Source organism: Lissotriton vulgaris, chromosome 2_1, assembly GCF_964263255.1.
Source record: "Lissotriton vulgaris chromosome 2_1, aLisVul1.2, whole genome shotgun sequence".
Classification (NCBI taxonomy): domain Eukaryota; kingdom Metazoa; phylum Chordata; class Amphibia; order Caudata; family Salamandridae; genus Lissotriton; species Lissotriton vulgaris.
Window position 1 is genome coordinate 89,473,344 of NC_141687.1, and position 17,855 is coordinate 89,491,198.

General features: G+C 41.9%; 1 protein-coding gene across 2 annotated transcripts in view; it reads left to right on the forward strand.

Annotated features, from left to right (window-relative positions):
* Positions 1-17,855, forward strand: part of IFT20 (intraflagellar transport 20) — a 52,678-nt gene that overhangs the window by 13,021 nt on the left and 21,802 nt on the right. The window contains exons 2-3 of one of the 2 annotated variants that reach the window (XM_086954511.1): positions 951-1,089; positions 4,238-4,366. In XM_086954511.1, coding sequence (XP_086810637.1) covers positions 4,240-4,366 — 127 coding nt within the window. In that variant the 5' untranslated portion in view covers positions 951-1,089; positions 4,238-4,239. The remainder of the gene's footprint in view (positions 1-950; positions 1,090-4,237; positions 4,367-17,855) is intronic. The other variant, XM_086954509.1, reaches the window with a different exon arrangement.

Genomic DNA, 17,855 nt, shown 5'->3' on the forward strand with positions numbered 1-17,855 from the left:
GAGGTCCCAGTGCTGAACTTAGGAGTCTAGTACTGGATTACAAAAGTAACGTGAACATACTTTACCTGCAACTTGAATTTCCTACCATAGGATAACATTGGTAATTTCAACTGAAAAAGTTTCTGTGTCAACTTTTAAAATATTATAATATTCCTTAAAAATTACTACTGTAACCAAAACGCGTTTACTTAACTGTTTACAGCTCATGTCCCGGGACTGAATCTAGGATCCAGTCCTGTTGTTAGAAAAGTAATCTACAAAGCAAATAATTGCATTTAGCCAGAAATTCCCATTGAGCTCAATGTTGCATTGTGTTTGAAATTGTGTTGCCTATTGCAAAAAAATTGTAACTATTGCATTCAAAAAGTCTATTGCCTATTTGAAAACTATTTAACTAAAGTAACTCATCCTGAGAAAGTATATTTTGATACCTTTATGGTTCTAAAATAAAACAACGCAATCTTTTGATAGAAAACAATTGGCCCAGAGTTCAGTTCTTGAGTGTGTGAGACCATTTGCTGACTGCTGTGCAACAAATGCTTTACACTGTCCTCTGATACTGCCTACCTGCTCGACCAAGCTACCACTTTAGAGAGTAAGGTTATATCTAACTTTAGCCTCTGCCAAACCTCTGGGGACTGGGGACTCTATACACACTGTACCTTACTTTGGTCCAGTATATATAGAGCCACATTCCTACAGTGGACATAAGGTAATAGCTTCCTTACCGAAAATTTGATCCCAATTCTTGTCACCTATCAAGGTAAATGGAGACCCGGAGTCAGCTAAGACAGGCACCAGCCTACCACCAATGACAATATCGCATTTTGACATGACTATGCTATCACCATCTAGATCCCCCACTTGTTTAGCCATATAATTATGGTTTGTCACATGTAATATTGCATGTTGATTAATAAACCTGTGCAAAATGCCCTCTTTTTCCACAGTTTCTGCAATTGCCATTTTGGGCATAACAATTTGGGTATCTCGACATGTGGTTGTGCTGCCACATTGCAACATTTGAGCTTGCAATCCTTTGTCACTCCCAACTTTGATTTGGACTTCTGTCACCTGTACTGACATTGGGTAAGCTTCAAACCTTTTACATTCAGGTAATAATTTAGTTACTTTCGAAACACGGGTAGTGGAAACAACAGTGGAGGTATCGCACATTTCTTTGACCCAGCTTGGTGTGGTCTCCATGCTCTCTACGATGTTGATGGCTTCCTTCAAGGAAAGATTTGTAGCCAGCAGGCTCTTGTGTCTTAGTATCGTTCGTACATCACACCAGTTTGTCCCTGATGAGTGAATCAGTGAGGTCAACAAAATCACACATTTGGGCAAGGGACTTTAATGCTGCTACGTAATTCCCTACCCTTTGTCCCTTAGCCTGAAGCCTCATGAAAAATATATCTCTTTCCATAACCACATTGATGCGTGGCCTAAAGTGTGCTTACAGCATGATCACTGACATCTCTTAAAGTCTCTAACCTCACTTTTACCATTTCCAACCATCACAGGATCAAAGCTTTTATGGATATTACATCCCTCTATGCCCAGATTATGGAGAAAGACTCCTTGTTTTCTGGCTGGGGAAAATATTTCCCCTGTGATCGCCATTGGGTAAGAGTCAAAAGGGCGCTTCCAAGGCAATAACGGTTCAGCTCATTTTGACAAGAATTAAGGAGGTTGACATATGCTGGCTGCCAATCATGAAACTCAAAATAAATTAATAAACTAATACAACAATTCAAAATAACAAATCTAGACAAGGCAAAATAAGAAATTAAAATGATGAATTCTCCAGTATTAAATCTTCAATTCCTGATCCTCTGTACTCTCATTAGAGGATGTGGTGGTTTGCTGTGCTATTCTGTACAATGTTTCAACATCCAATATATTGAATGAGGCAACAAAGTCTGCACCTTACCCCAAAATATTCCTTTATTTCAAAGTTTGCTGGTGCGTGGGGAGAAGTCCTCAATTAATCAAAGCGTTAAGAGGGTGTCTCACATGCGGCTTAGTTTGAGGAAGTAAATTTGCTCGCTGCTACACCCGCGTCTCAAATGCAGTTCCTTCTGACCTCACAGAATGCACTGCTTTGACACGCTTCTCGCTGCGTGAGCACTTCCTGATTTACATGTTTGTGCATGTCTTGCCGCCAGTGTCCACTTCAAACAATGCCGGTCGCATTTCAACCTTTCTCCAGTTGTGACGTAACCCCGTAGATTGCACATGCATACTGCACACACGCTTAGGGCTTGCGTTCTTCGCTAGAATATACACTGCATGCCTGCAATTCCTTGTTGGAGTGCCCACCTGTCTAGTGGGTCGCTTAAAATACAGTGCATCTGAATGCTTGCACTTCTAACAGCCTCTGCATGGGGTAAAGACCAAGAACAATAATGTTATGGCTAATTGATATAACACCAGAAACAAATTATGACACCAGAACAAATTATGTTGAAACTAGGCCTGTCGAGTGCCCACAACAATTCACTCACTGCCCGTTATTCCTTTAAAATGTAGACGAAGGCCAGATCCATATATGCGGTCAGATCCGTGCTTAAATCTGGATCCTGTAGATACTGTGCGCAGGGTTACTTGGTGGATGCACCAGTCGCCAGTATGAAGGGAGCACACACACACTGTGAATTTGTACTAAATCTCTTTATTGCATCCACCATAGATAGCACAGCCTCCTCCGGACAAGCAACCAACCAACTGATCACTGGTTGTCTGTTGTAAGCAAAGGAAGATCCGACTTCAGGGTAGCTTAAGGTAGTATTTATTAAGATGGTAAGTTCAAGATAAAAGGTACAGAGAGCCTCACCAGGAGCAGCCTTCCTGCTGCTCAGCCCATACTCACTCATCCAACATTCCACAGCATCATCACGCGCCAACATTCCACACCACATTCACACTGGCTGAACAGCAGGTACAACATTGTCTAGGATACCCTACAGTTCCATATGATGCCCCCAAGGCTCTACAAGTTACATCTGAGTTAAAGGGGCAGAGACAGGTTACAACAAATATCAAAGTGGCATATTTGATTTTTGCGTTCTAAGATGCACCTTGTGACAGCAGCACTTTTGCTCCTCACAACAGCCCGAACTGCTCTGCATTGTTTGCTCAGTGTGGGATCCAAGGTGGCTCTTAAAAGGGAGCGACATACAGCATGTGCTCTTAACAGGGTGGTGATCATAGTTTTGGTGGGCAGGCCCTTGGCATGTTTTGTACTAATAATATGATCATAAGATAACTTGAAGCGAATCACAATAATTCATGTTACCTTGAATACAATAGGTCATGTTAGCAACATGTCCAGTAGCAACGTAGAGTATGCAAAACTACAACTGAGACAACTCGTGAGCACGTTCCTCCTGATTGACTCATTTAGTAACAAGCAGCCGGATCAAAGGGTGTGCCTTTTTATCCTTTATCCTGAACTCTACAGTCTGAATACCCCTTGTACTGGGATATATTACCTCTGTGAAGATGGGGTGAATGGGTGAATGGTACAAGCGCTTCATCAGGATGAGTGGTGGCTAGCCAAAGACAGTAGGTACTGGCTGCGGAGGGGACATTATTCCACAGGACAGGAATCTGGAGTGTCCATTAGCCCACTGACAGTGGTTTCTCTATTCAAACAGAGCAGGCTGGTTATTTTGTACATTTTGGCTATGCTTTAAAAACACATGGAATCCTATTTACTGATCGAGTAAGGCCGTTCAGTCCTGTGAGTGTTTGCACTGCTCATAGCATTCATAAATCAATCTGGGAAGGCACTCTTGGATGTCTGGGTTGCTATAGTAGTAAAAGCTTTAGCTCTCCTCCTCCCATGGTGCTCTGCAAATATCTCCAACCTCGTGATAACAAATCAGAAAAGGTGTTTTACTAAGCACAGTAACGATTATTGGCGTTAATATGCAGTACGAGAGCGGCTTCCCTGTAGGAAGTGAAAGCAGATGAGAAGCCATTGAAGATTATTGTGCTATTTAGTTTTGTAGACTATAAAGCAAGGGATAGTTTTTATTTCTTCTTTGTTTAGCTATCCTATTCATCTCTTTATGCACCCCCGGAGACATGCAGGGCATCCTGTTTACCCTTTTCTTTGGTATGGTTCAGAGTGGCACATGTATTGTGCCTGTAGTGTGTGGCTGCACCAGGCCTTCTCTCTGGTAACAATGACACTTTTTCTTTTACTGCTTTTCTCTCTGCTGTGGCGTAGCTATGGCCAAAGACACCCTCGGCGATGCGGGCCTGCACTTCGATGAGTTAAATAAGCTACGAATTTTGGACCCAGAAGTCGCACAGCAAACAACGGAACTGAAGGAGGAGTGCCGAGATTTTGTGGACAGTGAGTGTTTCCCTTGTATAGCTTCTCTTTGTCAGAGACTCGTGTTTACTTTATTTGACTGTGTTGTTTGATATAGTGCCACCATATCTGCTTCTGGCCGCTTCGCAGCACTGAGTTCAGCCTTTGTTGCTGCGCAGTAAGAACACTGCCATTCATGGGTTGGTGGGGATCTGGTTGGTTTGTGACACAATTGATTCCTAACAGCTTGTTCAGAATGATGGTGAAGTCTCTGGTAAAGGAAGGAATGGTCTCCCTTCGTGGTGTTTGATAGAATCGCCAAAAGTCTGCCTGCTGAAATGTAATGGAAAAGAATTGCACGTAATTCTCTGTGGAGTGCTCCAGTTAACAGCACCCGACTGGGCAGTATTGAGGATCTAAAGCACTTCTGCGACAATAAGATATGCTAACGTAATATCAGCCCAGAAAAGAGGAGCAACATGCCGTTAATGTGCACAGCGGAGGCGAACACATTCCCTAATACTGAGCACTTGTGTATGTACTTTTCATGTAAGTGCTTTCTTCAGCACCAAGCAGCTTTCTATAGAGGGGGGGGGGGGGGGGGGGGGGGAACTAACCGAGCTGCGCTGTCACTAAAGACAGGCTGCACCAGAGCCAGGGGTGCCAAGTGTGCATGGATCAGTCTCACATGGTTGAAGCCGTGTATCTTTGAATGATCCGTTCCTCTCCTTTGTGTACTTAACATTCTGCCATCTTTTTCTTTAGTACCCAAAAGGTATTGGGGGTGAGTGCCGAACTTACCTTTCACTGTTTTGGTTAGGTGCCACCATCCGATCCCCCCCCCCCCCTTCTCAGGAGGATTTAGCTGGCCTACTTTGTTCAAAGTAAAAGTATCCAATGTGGCAGGGCCTGTGAAAAATCTGCAGCCCTTCTACAGTTGTTTTCTTAATACGAGGGAGGGCAGGGAATGCTCCTTGTTAATGATAACATACCTAGTTAATTATTCACTGACCAGAAACAACGTTGGGTTAATATTAGCTTATGTTAATGTTTCAGCGCAAAAACACAACAATACAGATATGCAACTCACGCCAGTATTCCTGCTATCAGAAATGAAAAGGGATATGCATTCAGCTGGATCAAAGCCCAATCTGTAAAAAAAAGTTAGTTAGCAAATGGCCCCTCTCCTTAGGCAGAGAATTACTTTGAGTTTCTCCAGATGTGTGCCCAGCAGTTCAGAGCAGTACACTTGGATGAGAATCTGCATCAACCAAGATCTATTAGAAAAGGAAAAAATGGTGAGAAATGACCTAAGCATATTATGAGTGTCTTAGGACATAAATGTAAAGTCTGAACTGACCTGAACCAAAGTTTTTCAACACCCCAGAAAAATGTGTGTGAGGGTTAACCTACACCAGCTGCTCCCCATTGCAATGACAGTTCAGTAACTGTACGTTTCTGCTCCCAGATTCCACCTCGTCCAATTAGATAATTGTATATTTGCCTATAACACTGCACAGCTCTCTGCTGCCATTTGTCTAGATTTGCGCTACACAACTAGGGCAAACATACAGAGTATATAAAACAGAGGCACAAGTAAATTCATCTAGTCTGCTCTCCATCCATGTTTTTGTCCACAGTATCAATACTTCTATTGTGAAGCTTATCCATGCATTTACTCCTGAATATGTGAAACATAGAGAATTTGAATGTTATTTGTCATCCAGCGCCCTCATGTCCACTCTAAGGTTTCATATTGTGATGTCCAGATGTATGATTCCTCTTAGCTGAAAACAGTTTATCACTTTTGTGTGTGTATGTTTATACGTGTGTATTCTTGTTAGAAATTTAAATGCCCCTGCCATATATCAACCCATACATTCTCACAAGCTGCATGTTTTATTCTTAAAACTATTTTTATTGTTTAGAACCCAGATAAACAAGTACATTTCTATAAGGTGTCCCCTCTCCCACCAACACACGTATTTCTGCTACAGCATGTTTCCAAAATTCTGTTATGATTGGGCATGTCCCTGTCGTATGTATGAAATGTTCTCCTCCACTCTGACATTCATCTGTCTGGAGAGGGATAGATTCTAAGAATGTTCTAAGGGGTAAGATATCCTGATATCGTGTATACACGAATACAGCATTCCTAGTCACATCATTAGACGCAAATATGTTATGACTGTCCACGTCAGGAATCCATTCCCCAATATCTTCCTCCCATTTTGCTGTAACCTGAACTGGCATCTGAGGACGATCAGCATAGCCTGCTCTGTAAAATTTTGGAATTGCTCTGTCCTCTCAAACAACACGTGAAGCTCATTCAGGGTAGTAGAGTTGGATGGCCTCCCAGGGATTCCTTCCAATGTGGGGTGTGCTCTTAGTTCGGCCTAGCATGCACCAGAAATTCTTCCTTTGCCCTCCAAATGTAGCTTTAGCCTCCACAAATGTTGCAAAAGCATCTCTGTTATACAGTTCACCCATTGCTCATCAACCCCCTCTATCTACCTTAAGCCTCTCATCCTAAAAAAGTGAGGTAATTTGCAGAAAGTGGTCTCAGATGGAAAAGGCACCCTCCTGACTGTTCTGACATGTGTACATGCCAACCCTTTCAATTCCTCACCGGAGACTGTCTATTTCAAGGCCAGTCTCATATCTCTCGATTGCTGCGGGTTTCAGCCGACGGCGACTGGTCTAGTGAGGCTCCTACTATGCCCTGTAGGCCAGTGGACCACGTTATTGTCACGCTCTCTCTGTCTGCCCTAGTGCTTTCTCCATCCTCCTGATAGGTTATGAAAAAACACGCATATCTGTATTTCTGATATCTGATCCTGCAACAGCGCACTTGCAAGCTCCATTCATGCCAATAGCTCCGACGCAGGCTGCAATAGAACTCAACGCGGGAAATACATTCTTCTTTTTTATTTTATTTTTAAATATCTCCCACTTTCCTCTTCTACAATGTTGGCATGTGCGCTCTTTACTGCCATATCCCTTACCATGAACATCAAGGATTTTAAATACGGGACCACCAGCTTACCTATTAGGAAACAAACGGGGACTCCAAAGGCTCAGCTCCGTCACACCCAGCTAGCAGGGATCTCTTCCAGATGGACTAGTCTTCAAAACACATCAGGTGTTGCATCAGTGAGGACCAAAAAGCACCCAAAGTCTGGCAGAACTAGTCCACCATGTAGGGTTAAGGATGGAGATCTTTATCGCCAGGTGTGTTCTAGTCCACATTAAGAACTTCATCAGTGAATATTGATCTTGCCAGCAAACACTGCTCCCTCCCCTCCCCCATCTCACTCTCTCCTGAAGTACATAGGCATTGTGGCAACATCAATACCTACACTACCAATACTCTTCACATTAAGAGCAGAGAGGAGGGAACAGTGCACACCCTCCAATACCTTACCAGCATTTAATCTTTATGTGATACCATCCCACTGATCGTGTGTAATGTATATCTAGGTACTTCAGAGATATGGGTTGCTATTTCATACCCAGCCGCTACAGTTCATCAACTGCACTTTGGTCAAAGCTCCAACAGGAAATAATCGTAATTTAGACCAGTTAGTGCACAGGCTCAGTATCTGCAGCATCCACGGGGCTGTTCCCTCAGGGTTTTCTAAGCATACTAATGCTTCATATGCATAGAATGACTTTCTACACGCCATTTTCAGATAATCTAATAATATAATTCAAAATGTTTCTGTTAATTAAATACTTCTTTAATCTGAAACCTATAGACCTCTCGAGCCACCATTAAGGAGACTTGATTGCACAGCTATTTGTTTGACTACCTTTCATGGGTTTCTTAATACTAAATGCATAATTTCTTCTTGTGATAACTTTATGAATGGAATCTGATCACGTTTATGCAGTGTTTTTTTTCTAGTAGGTTATGGCCGAATTTTGTTGGGCTGTAGGCAATCCATTCCCTTATTTATTCTAGTATGGATTTGTGGTCGGTAAGGCACGTTTGCCTAAGCAGAGTGTACAATGATAAGAGAGCCGATGATTTTCAAAAATAAAGAAGAAATATCGAACTGATTCAGACAGAGAAAGGATGCCTTTAGATCAAAGCGGATATATGTAAAATAGGACAGCAATTACCCAAGATAGTTTTCTGCTTCCCTGTGTTTGAATAACTTTTATACAGACCAGAAGATACGATTAAGAATTAAATAAAACAAGACTGTTCTTAATAGAGCACAAGCAGGATTGCTGAAACAAAGTTTACAATGTGGACAATAGCATGTTAAAGTAAATTGGTTCTTGTGGGTGAGAAGCACAAGATATTCTCTCAGTAATAACATAATATGTGGATAGAACATCCAGGGTCAGTTTCTCACGTGTGAAAAAGTTTATTTTTCAAGTGCCTACATATGCATTATATTATGCATTGGCATGAATGAGGTTATTGGCTTATTGAAAGGAGGTAGATGAGGGGTATAAATGGAAGCAAAGCATTTATTTTCTTAGTGTAATATTTTAAATGTTAATTTAAAGGACTTTTTGTGGAAATTAATTGAAAAGATGCAATATTCACCAACATAAACACTTATTTAGTGAACCCAAATGAATTATATTAATTATCTAAAATATCCTGTGATGATAGAAATAAAGACAATGGGTGAAGAATGATTAAACATGGCAACAAAATGTGACATAAGTTACAGCTATTTCTCGTCCGTGAATTGTCTGTGTATCAGATGTAAATCGGGTTTCCCATGCTAAAATTAATCTTCCCGCTTGGAGAAGTGTCTGTGCAACATATCACATTGCACGCAGACTTCTAGTCACACATCTCCATCTTAACAATTTTTATCTGTCAGGACACATTCCATAACTCTGGCTCAGTATGAAACATAACCCACAGTGTGGTAGTACCTCTGGCTCTTTGAAGGCCTCCTTTGTCCTAAGTCGACATGTCTTGTGCAGGAGGACGACTACTTCAAGATTTTGTTTCTTGGGCGTTGATGTTTTCTCTAGTTATCGACTGACTTTGATAAATAATTTTTGAGGTGGCTGGGGACACATCGCTCTTTGACACCCACTGGATCCAGTAGTACGGAGTAAGAACTTCGGACATGAAATGTAGTTAAGATCCAGTCACTTCTTTAAAATGTAATGTCTTTGGATCTGTAAGGGGCAACTGGTGTCTGCCATCCAGATACCAACCTAAAGATTACTATGAAAGGAGTATATCTCTAGTTCAATTGCGTATGGGTGAGATAGTGGCTAACATAATGAGAGGGAATTGCGATTCTCCTATTAACATGACCAGAGAATCTGGATTTCATTAAAGACACGGAGGCTAACATTATGCTTACAACTTTTAATGCAGACCCAAGCAGCCGCATATGTCACAAAGTAAAAGTTCTATACTAGAACACAACAGACCAAACAATAGCAGTAATCACTAGGCAATCAGCCTCTTTTAAATGTGGAGCAAAGGAAGTCCAAGGAGCATCCACGAAGTACAGCTTGAATGAAGATAGAAGAACTTGAAAATCCGAAAAACAGGAAGCAAATCCAAAGGATGTAGAACAGGAGCCATAAAGAAAACTCATGAGAGGTTATCTGAAAAGAAGAAAGGTATAAATGAATTCAGAAGTATGAACAATTTAATGCAGTAAATCATAGAGCAATTGAAGATAAAACCTGTAAAACAGGATAAAGCAAGCATGTGAGTATAACATGAGAATGAAATACAAATGCAATAGAAAATGAATTAAATACAACCATGAAATTAAACACAACCACCCAAGGGATGGGTGGGAGGGATAATGTTAGCCTCCGTGTCTTTAATGAAATCCAGATTCTCTGGTCATGTTAATAGGAGAATCGCAATTTCATTACAAGACCGGAGGCTACCATTATGCTTGTTGGTAGTCATGTAAAACAGCATCAGACATATGAGTAATACGTTTGCAATAATGATGAGCAAAAGTCCTAGAATTTGACCAATCAGCAGATTTAAGAATGTCTTCTAACTTACCACCACACCAGAAAGACTTACTTGCCATAGCACCTCTAATGGAATGTGGTTTAAAAAGATCCAGATTGACGCCAGCAAGTCCCATAACAATTTTAACCCATCTTGCTATAGAACTGGAAGAAATACCTTTATGAGGTTTAACAAAGGAGATAAGTAATTGATCAACACCCAGAGGACGAAGAGAATTCATCCTTAAATCATATTCTTTCATGCAGTGAACAACACAAAGTTTATTACACATGTCAAAACGTGGATAAAAGATACTATCAGACATAGTTTTGGTTCTCCTATGTAGTTCAAATTTGACCCCAAACATATCATAGCACCTATAAGAAATGTCAAGAGCCTTAACATCAGAAACTCTTCGACATGAAATTAAACAAAGAAGAGTTGCCAATTTTAAAGAGAGATTCTTTCTACTTAAAAGAGAGTTCTCAGGCCAGGAGCAGAAAAGGTCAAGGACTAATTTAACATCCCAAAGCGATTGATATCTTGGTTTGGGAGGTCTTCTGATTCTTACACTTTTAAGAATACTACAAATAATAGGATTTTTACCTACCGTCTTATTGTTGACAAGGGAATGACCAGCAGAAATTGCAGACCTATAGCAGTTGATAGATCTGTAACTCAGACCTCTATCAAATTGTTCTCCCAGAAAATTAACTATATCAACGATAGGTGCCTCCACGGGATCCAGGTGCCTTTCCAAGCACCAACATAACCATATCTTCCAGATGTTGTTGTACCGGTAATGTGTACCGGGTGCCCAAGATTCTCCGAGGAGAGTAGAAGCTGTTGACGAAAGTCCTGCGAGATGGTTAGATCTCCTGACACCTTCCAGGCAAGAAGGTTCAAACTCCCTGTCTGAACGAGAGGGTGAATTCGACCGTCTACGTCTGTAAGGAGGTCTAAGAGTGAGGGAATCAGGAACGGTAGATCGTAAGTTAGTTCCAGAGTAGTGGGAAACCATGCCTGGGAAGGCCAAAACTGAGTTATCAGAATTATTGAGGAGCGTTGTTGTCTCACTTTTTGAAGTACTCTCTGGATCATTGCAAAAGGAGGGAAAGCATAACCGATGATCCCTTCCCAGGATTGGAGAAAGGCGTTCACCGCTAGAGCACCCGGGTCGGGCATCCAGCTGTAATAATTTTCCAGTTGGAAAGTTAGTCTGCTGGCAAAAAGGTCTATTTGGAAAGGACCCCAGAAGTGATTGAGGGAATTGAAGACAGAAATGTTGAGTTTCCAATCGCTGTAATCTATGAGGAACCTCGAGTTCCAATCTGCACAGAGGTTGGATTTCCCTGGAAGGTATTCTGCTCTGAGAGAGATCTTGTGTTCCAGACAGAATATCCAAAGTTTCTTGGCTAGGTTTGAAAGATCTTCCGATTTGGTGCCACCTAAGCGGTTTATGTAGGCAACTGCGGACATGTTGTCCATTTTGAGAATGACTGATCTGCCTTGAAGATAGTGTTTGAAACTCATTAGAGCATATAGCCCTGCAGTCAATTCCAGATAATTGATGTGTTGAAAGGATTCTTCTTGAGACCAGGTCCCACCAGTGTTTTGATCTTGGAGACAGGCACCCCAGCCATGAAGGCTCGCGTCTGATTCCAAAATAAAGTCTGGAGCTGAACCAAAGATGGCTCTGCCATTCCATGCGTCCAAATTGTCTAACCACCAATTCAGTTCTGAGACCGCTTCTTGGTTCAAAGAAACCCGGTCGCCATACCAGAGACCTGATCGGAGAGCTTTGGTCTTTATTCTTTGAAGGGCTCGATAATTCAAGGGGCCCGGAAAGATAGCCTGAATGGAAGAAGAGAGAAGGCCCAAGAGTCTGGCTAGTTCTCTCAAGGAAAGATATTGTTGTTTCAGGACATGTTTTATCTCTTTCCTTATTTTTGAGATTTTCTTTTGAGGAAGGAGAAGAAGACAATTCTCTGTGTCTACTGTGAAACCGAGGAATTCCATCGTTTTGGAGGGGGAAAGAATGGATTTCTCCTTGTTTATGATAAAACCCAAACTTTCTAGAAGGTCTACAACAGTTTTGAGATCTTGAATGATCTGATCGTAATCTTGAGAAAGAATAAGGATGTCGTCTAGATAAATGATGAGACGAATACCTTTTTCTCTTAAGGAGGAGGTCACTGCCCTCATCACCTTGGTGAAACACCAAGGGGCTGAGGAGAGGCCGAAAGGAAGGGCCTGGAATTGGTAAAGATGGTTTTTCCAAATGAATTGAAGAAAAGGTTGATGAACCTTGGCCATGGGGATTGTAAAGTAGGCATCTTTCAGATCCAACTTGACTAGCCAGTCTCCCTCTAATAAGAGGTCCCTGAGAAGATGGATTCCCTCCATCTTGAAATGTCTGTAAACAAGGTATTTGTTGAGTTCCCTGAGATTTATAACGGGTCTCCAACCTTTGTCCTTCTTTTCTACAAGAAAAAGAGTGCTTACAAACCTCAGAAATTCCATAGGGACTTCTATGATTGCACCTTTTCGAAGCATTGAGGAAATTTCTTCCTCTATTATTTTTTCTTGGTCCAGAGTAAGTGGAATTGCTTTCGGAATTGAATTCTGAACTGGGGTTTGAAAGAAATCTACATGGAAACCAACTACGGTATCTAGAACCCAAGGATCCTGTGTGATAAGTTTCCAGTTGTGGTAAAAGAACTTCAGCCTGCCTCCCACTTTTGGATTCGAAGAAAGGGGAAGAGAAGGAGTACTCACTTTGAGGGTTGGTGTCGGCAGGAGCTCCTCTTGCTCTGAAACCTCTGGAACGAAAGCCTCTTCCTCTGGGGGGATAGAAGGGAGGTTGGCTGGGGGGTTGGTATCCTCTTCCGCCATAACCCCTGGATCTAGAAAAGGGCCGTCGGTTGAAGCGGCCGAAAGATTGGCCCCTTCTTCCGGCCCTTCCAAAAAGGTTATTAGAATTAAACACTTTCTTCATGTTTTGATGGGCCTTATCCAAGGCGGTAAAGGTATTGACATATTTACCAAGGCTTTTAATCAAATCTTCACCGAAGAGAAGGCCTTTGGGATTAAGGGAGGGCTCTTTGTCGGCCAAATCGGTTAGTTTTGGGCTAATTTTAGTTAAGACCACTCTTCTCCTCTCGGAATTGAGTCCTGCGTTAGCATTGCCTAACAAGACTAGAGCTCTTTGACTCCAACCACGGATTGAAAGAGTGTCAAGAGGGGAGTCGGTGAGGTAGCTTTCCTCAGCTGCGTTAATTATTTTAGTCAAGGGACCCAGGATATCTAAAACTTTATCTTGGCATATTTTTAGGGATCTTTCCAGTCCTTTACGAGGGTCCCTGCCGAGCTTGAACAGATAAGTGATTAGCTCGGGGTCGAGATTTGGGGTTTGGCAAACCTTACCCTCTATAGAGGGTCTGGAGCATTCGGCTCTCAAAAGGTTTCGAGTCTCCCTCTCCAAAGGATTCCTGATCCACTTAGTAATAAACTTACAAATGTGGTCATGGGGAGTCCATTCAGAACTTCTAGGGTGCTTAATATTAAGAGGGGAAAACATTTCTTCTCCCAAGGGGTCTAAAATACTATGCTTAGAAGATGACGGAAGGTCATCACCACCACCAAAGAGAAGTGAGTCAAAATCTTCGTCATTTTCATCTAGATCAAGGATATATTCATCTTGAATATCTGAGGCATCATCATTGAGATCATTGGTATCATTTTGAGCACTTTGGTAGTATGTGTCGCGGGGGACACCCAAAACTTTCGTGCCGCTAAGGACACCTCTTGAATTTGTGCCGCTAAGGACACCTGAGGCAAGTGAGGTGAGATTACCTCTTGTAGAATTTGAGGTGCTAGGACCTCCCGTGCTCTCTGGGGTAAAGTTAATATTGTTAGATTTTTTATGCCTCTTACCCCTTATTTCTGTGTTCTCGTTGTCAAGGTCATCGTTATTAAGGTCATCCCTATCGGGAGGGAATGGTCTCTTGGAGGACATGACCTGAGAGAGAGTAGAGAACATGCAAGATCTCATTTCTTTATGTATAAGATTCCTTATAGATTCATCATTAAAATCAGATTCAGCTGCGTTGGCTTGATCTGAGTCGGAATCAGACATGAGTAAAATTATAATAATAAATATGTGATGCCTTGATGTTTTCAGGGATAATAATTATAATATTTTTTTTTTATTTTTTTTAAATATAGTGCTTAAATAGTTTATTATAATTCAGTACTCTTTTTTTTTTTTTTTTTTTTAATATATTAATATGGTGGGATTGGGTGGGGAGGGTCCAGTAGGACGAAGAGACTCTTGATTAAAAATTAATATATATCCCAAAGGATACAAAACAGTGTTAAAACTGTTAAAATGTGAAGGTTGGGCGGGTTAATCAATGGTTTTAGAGGATTATTAGGCAAAAGGGTGAATCTGGCAGCAGCGTTAATAAAAAACGGTAATCGTGGTCCAAAACAGCCGATCACGTCGGGGAACTGCCTGTCTCCTCGAGCGCGATCACTTGGTTGCCTGGAAACGCCCATTGTGTGTATGGGGACTGAGGAAAGTCCATGGGTAAGCGAAACACGCAGCGCGTGTGTCGCTAACGGTCTTTCCTCTAGTCCAGAGTGCCGGTAAAAGGAAATCCTGAAAGAAGATCGGAGGTACGCCGAAGCGAGGAACGCTTCACGAAAAGGGCACAGTAAGGATAAATTCGGCAGTAAATCGTAAAATCAGAAATAAAAGAATGATGCACGCAAAAGGCGAGGAAAACGCGATTGGCAGCCAGAGTAAGGGGAAAGGACACGACATGAAAGGAAGCCGACCTCCGTAAATTGGAGGACAGGTGCCCGAATCAGGGAAGGGGGGAGGAAACAAAGTCCATAACTAAATTAAGTGTCACTGAAAAGTAAAACGCTTGTTAGGTAAATCAATTGTAGGCAATAGGCTGCTAATTAACATAGGTTACATTAGAAGTAAATATTCAAATGAACAATAAGCAAAATCAGTAGCAAAATCAGTAAAGTTAAGGAGGATAAGAAAAGCATGACTTATCTGCTTGGAGCCGCATTTAAAAGAGGCTGATTGCCTAGTGATTACTGCTATTGTTTGGTCTGTTGTGTTCTAGTATAGAACTTTTACTTTGTGACATATGCGGCTGCTTGGGTCTGCATTAAAAGTTGTAAGCATAATGGTAGCCTCCGGTCTTGTAATGAAATTGTACCAGCAAGCCTCATCACAATTGCAGTCCTGACATATCTCCAACAGGTCACCAGCTCTTTTTCAAAGCTGATGTCTTCAGTTGTGCCCTGGACGGCACATTAAATTGGAAAGAGCTTAGGCTTCTGGGCAGCTCACTTCCATGAGACACTCTCTAGACTGGGGTTCATTCAGCTGGTTCGTGATCTTTATCCTTCTGGTCAGGAGACCCTCTGCTCCATGCATCAGGCAGTACTTCCTCCTTTTATTCCAAGGCAGATCACCACAGAAGGGATTTACCCAGTATCCTAGTCTTGTTGCATCCCTGGGGGACAAAAAGAGTAGCTTCCATTGCCCTGGATTTAATCAGACATGACTGTGTGCCGGTGCAGCAGAATGTCTCCAAAGGTCTATAGAAATACCATCTTGGTGGCCAGCTTTTATAAAAACCTTTGGACGTTGGGCCCAAACAAGTTGGGATGGTAGGTTTAAAAATTATAACTCAATCCATGCAAAGTAGAGAGAAAATGTGACCCCTCCACTAATGAAGGTGAAGAACAGGCCCCAACTAATGGGGAAAATACAGATTCTCAGGGGGGAGAGATGCCGAGATATCCAGATATTCTCTGGCAGGAGGCCATTCATGCCCACAGGATGTTGATTTGACTCCCATGCAAGTCCGATGCCCCGAGCATGGGTTAGCATATTTTTGGATATGTTTACTGCAGAAATGGTTTTCATTCGTCTTTTGTGTTCAGAAAGAGCTCTGGGTTTGTTGCATATTGTAGGGAGTGTGACCATGTGAGGCTGGGGATGGTAACTTTTTCCTGAGCTATATATCACGTAGGCAGAGAAGGAAATCAAACCTCTATCGGTAAGATCGGCAATGAAGCGTCACGCCTGACCCTCGCTTAAGTGTGCACAGTATATCCATGAATGTCTTCCGCAGTGCTGAAGCCATTCTGCAGAGGAGCTAAGTGCTGACTGAACGCAGGGATGCATGGAGCATGGATAAGCGATGTTTGGAAATGGCGTTTCTAGCACCAAACATTTATTAATTTCAGTTATTTACATTTTTATATAGCATAGCAAGACCAAATTCTGTCTGCAGGCTTTACTCATAACGAATGGTGAGACGTTCTCGCATACAAAGAATGAGATGCTGTAGTACAGACCGATCCAAAATCATTGTTGGCTTAAGGAGAAATAACTAAATGCTGAATTCTTTATAAATATAATTGGTGAATGAGTGCGTTGAAATAGAGGCTAGAGCAAGGTAAGGTTGAATAGAGGGATTAGTAGAAAGAGTGCCTAGAAATCCTGTAGGTTTTAAAAGTGTGTGGACGTGTTCGTTAGTGAGAAGATTTAGTAGAGAGCAAGGAAGTGGAAGAAGTGGAACTGATTACATGTAATCTAGCGGAGTACCACGTGTAGGATGACCATATGATGTAAAACAAGCATTTACAATGCAATGGTCTTGGCATTGTTAAAGTTAGAGTTATTGGCATTGCTCATGACATTATTTTTATTCATGTTTTTGTCTTTAAAACATATAAATAAATGGCATTGTCATTTACAATGCCAATAACTTAATCTCTGGCAAATGCGAGACCTATTGCATTTGCACCCACACAAATTAACAGCTTCAAAACGAATCACATAGAAAACATATCACACACACCCATATCACACACACACCCATATCACACACACACACATATCACACACAAACACACACACACACATATCACACACACACACCCACATACACACATCACACACACACACACTCTCTCTCTTTCCTAAAGTTTTGTAAAAACAAAGCTTTGGTCATGAAAGATTGTCCTCTCCAGAGACGAATAAAGGAAACCGAAAGAAAACAAACGTGGAGATGGTGGAAGATAAGGCAGAGGACGCAGCCGGTGAGAAGACGCAAGCCATGGAAAGCATGCTAATCTTCAGGACTGGTAGCTGCGCGCCCCACCACGCCGTGAAATGAAATGGGATTGGATATGTTTTTTCACCACAGAAAATTACAGCCACCCATATCACACACACACACACACCCATATCACACGCACACACACCCATATCACACACACACACACACATATCACACACACACACACACACACACACACACCCACCCACACACACACACACACCCACCCACACACACACACACACACTCTCTCTTTCCTAAAGTTTTGTAAACACAAAGCTTTGGTCATGAAAGATTGTCCTCTCCAGAGACGAATAAAGGAAACAGAAAGAAAACAAACGTGGAAGATAAGGCAGAGGACGCAGCCAGTGAGAAGACGCAAGCCATGGAAAGCATGCTAATCTTCAGGACT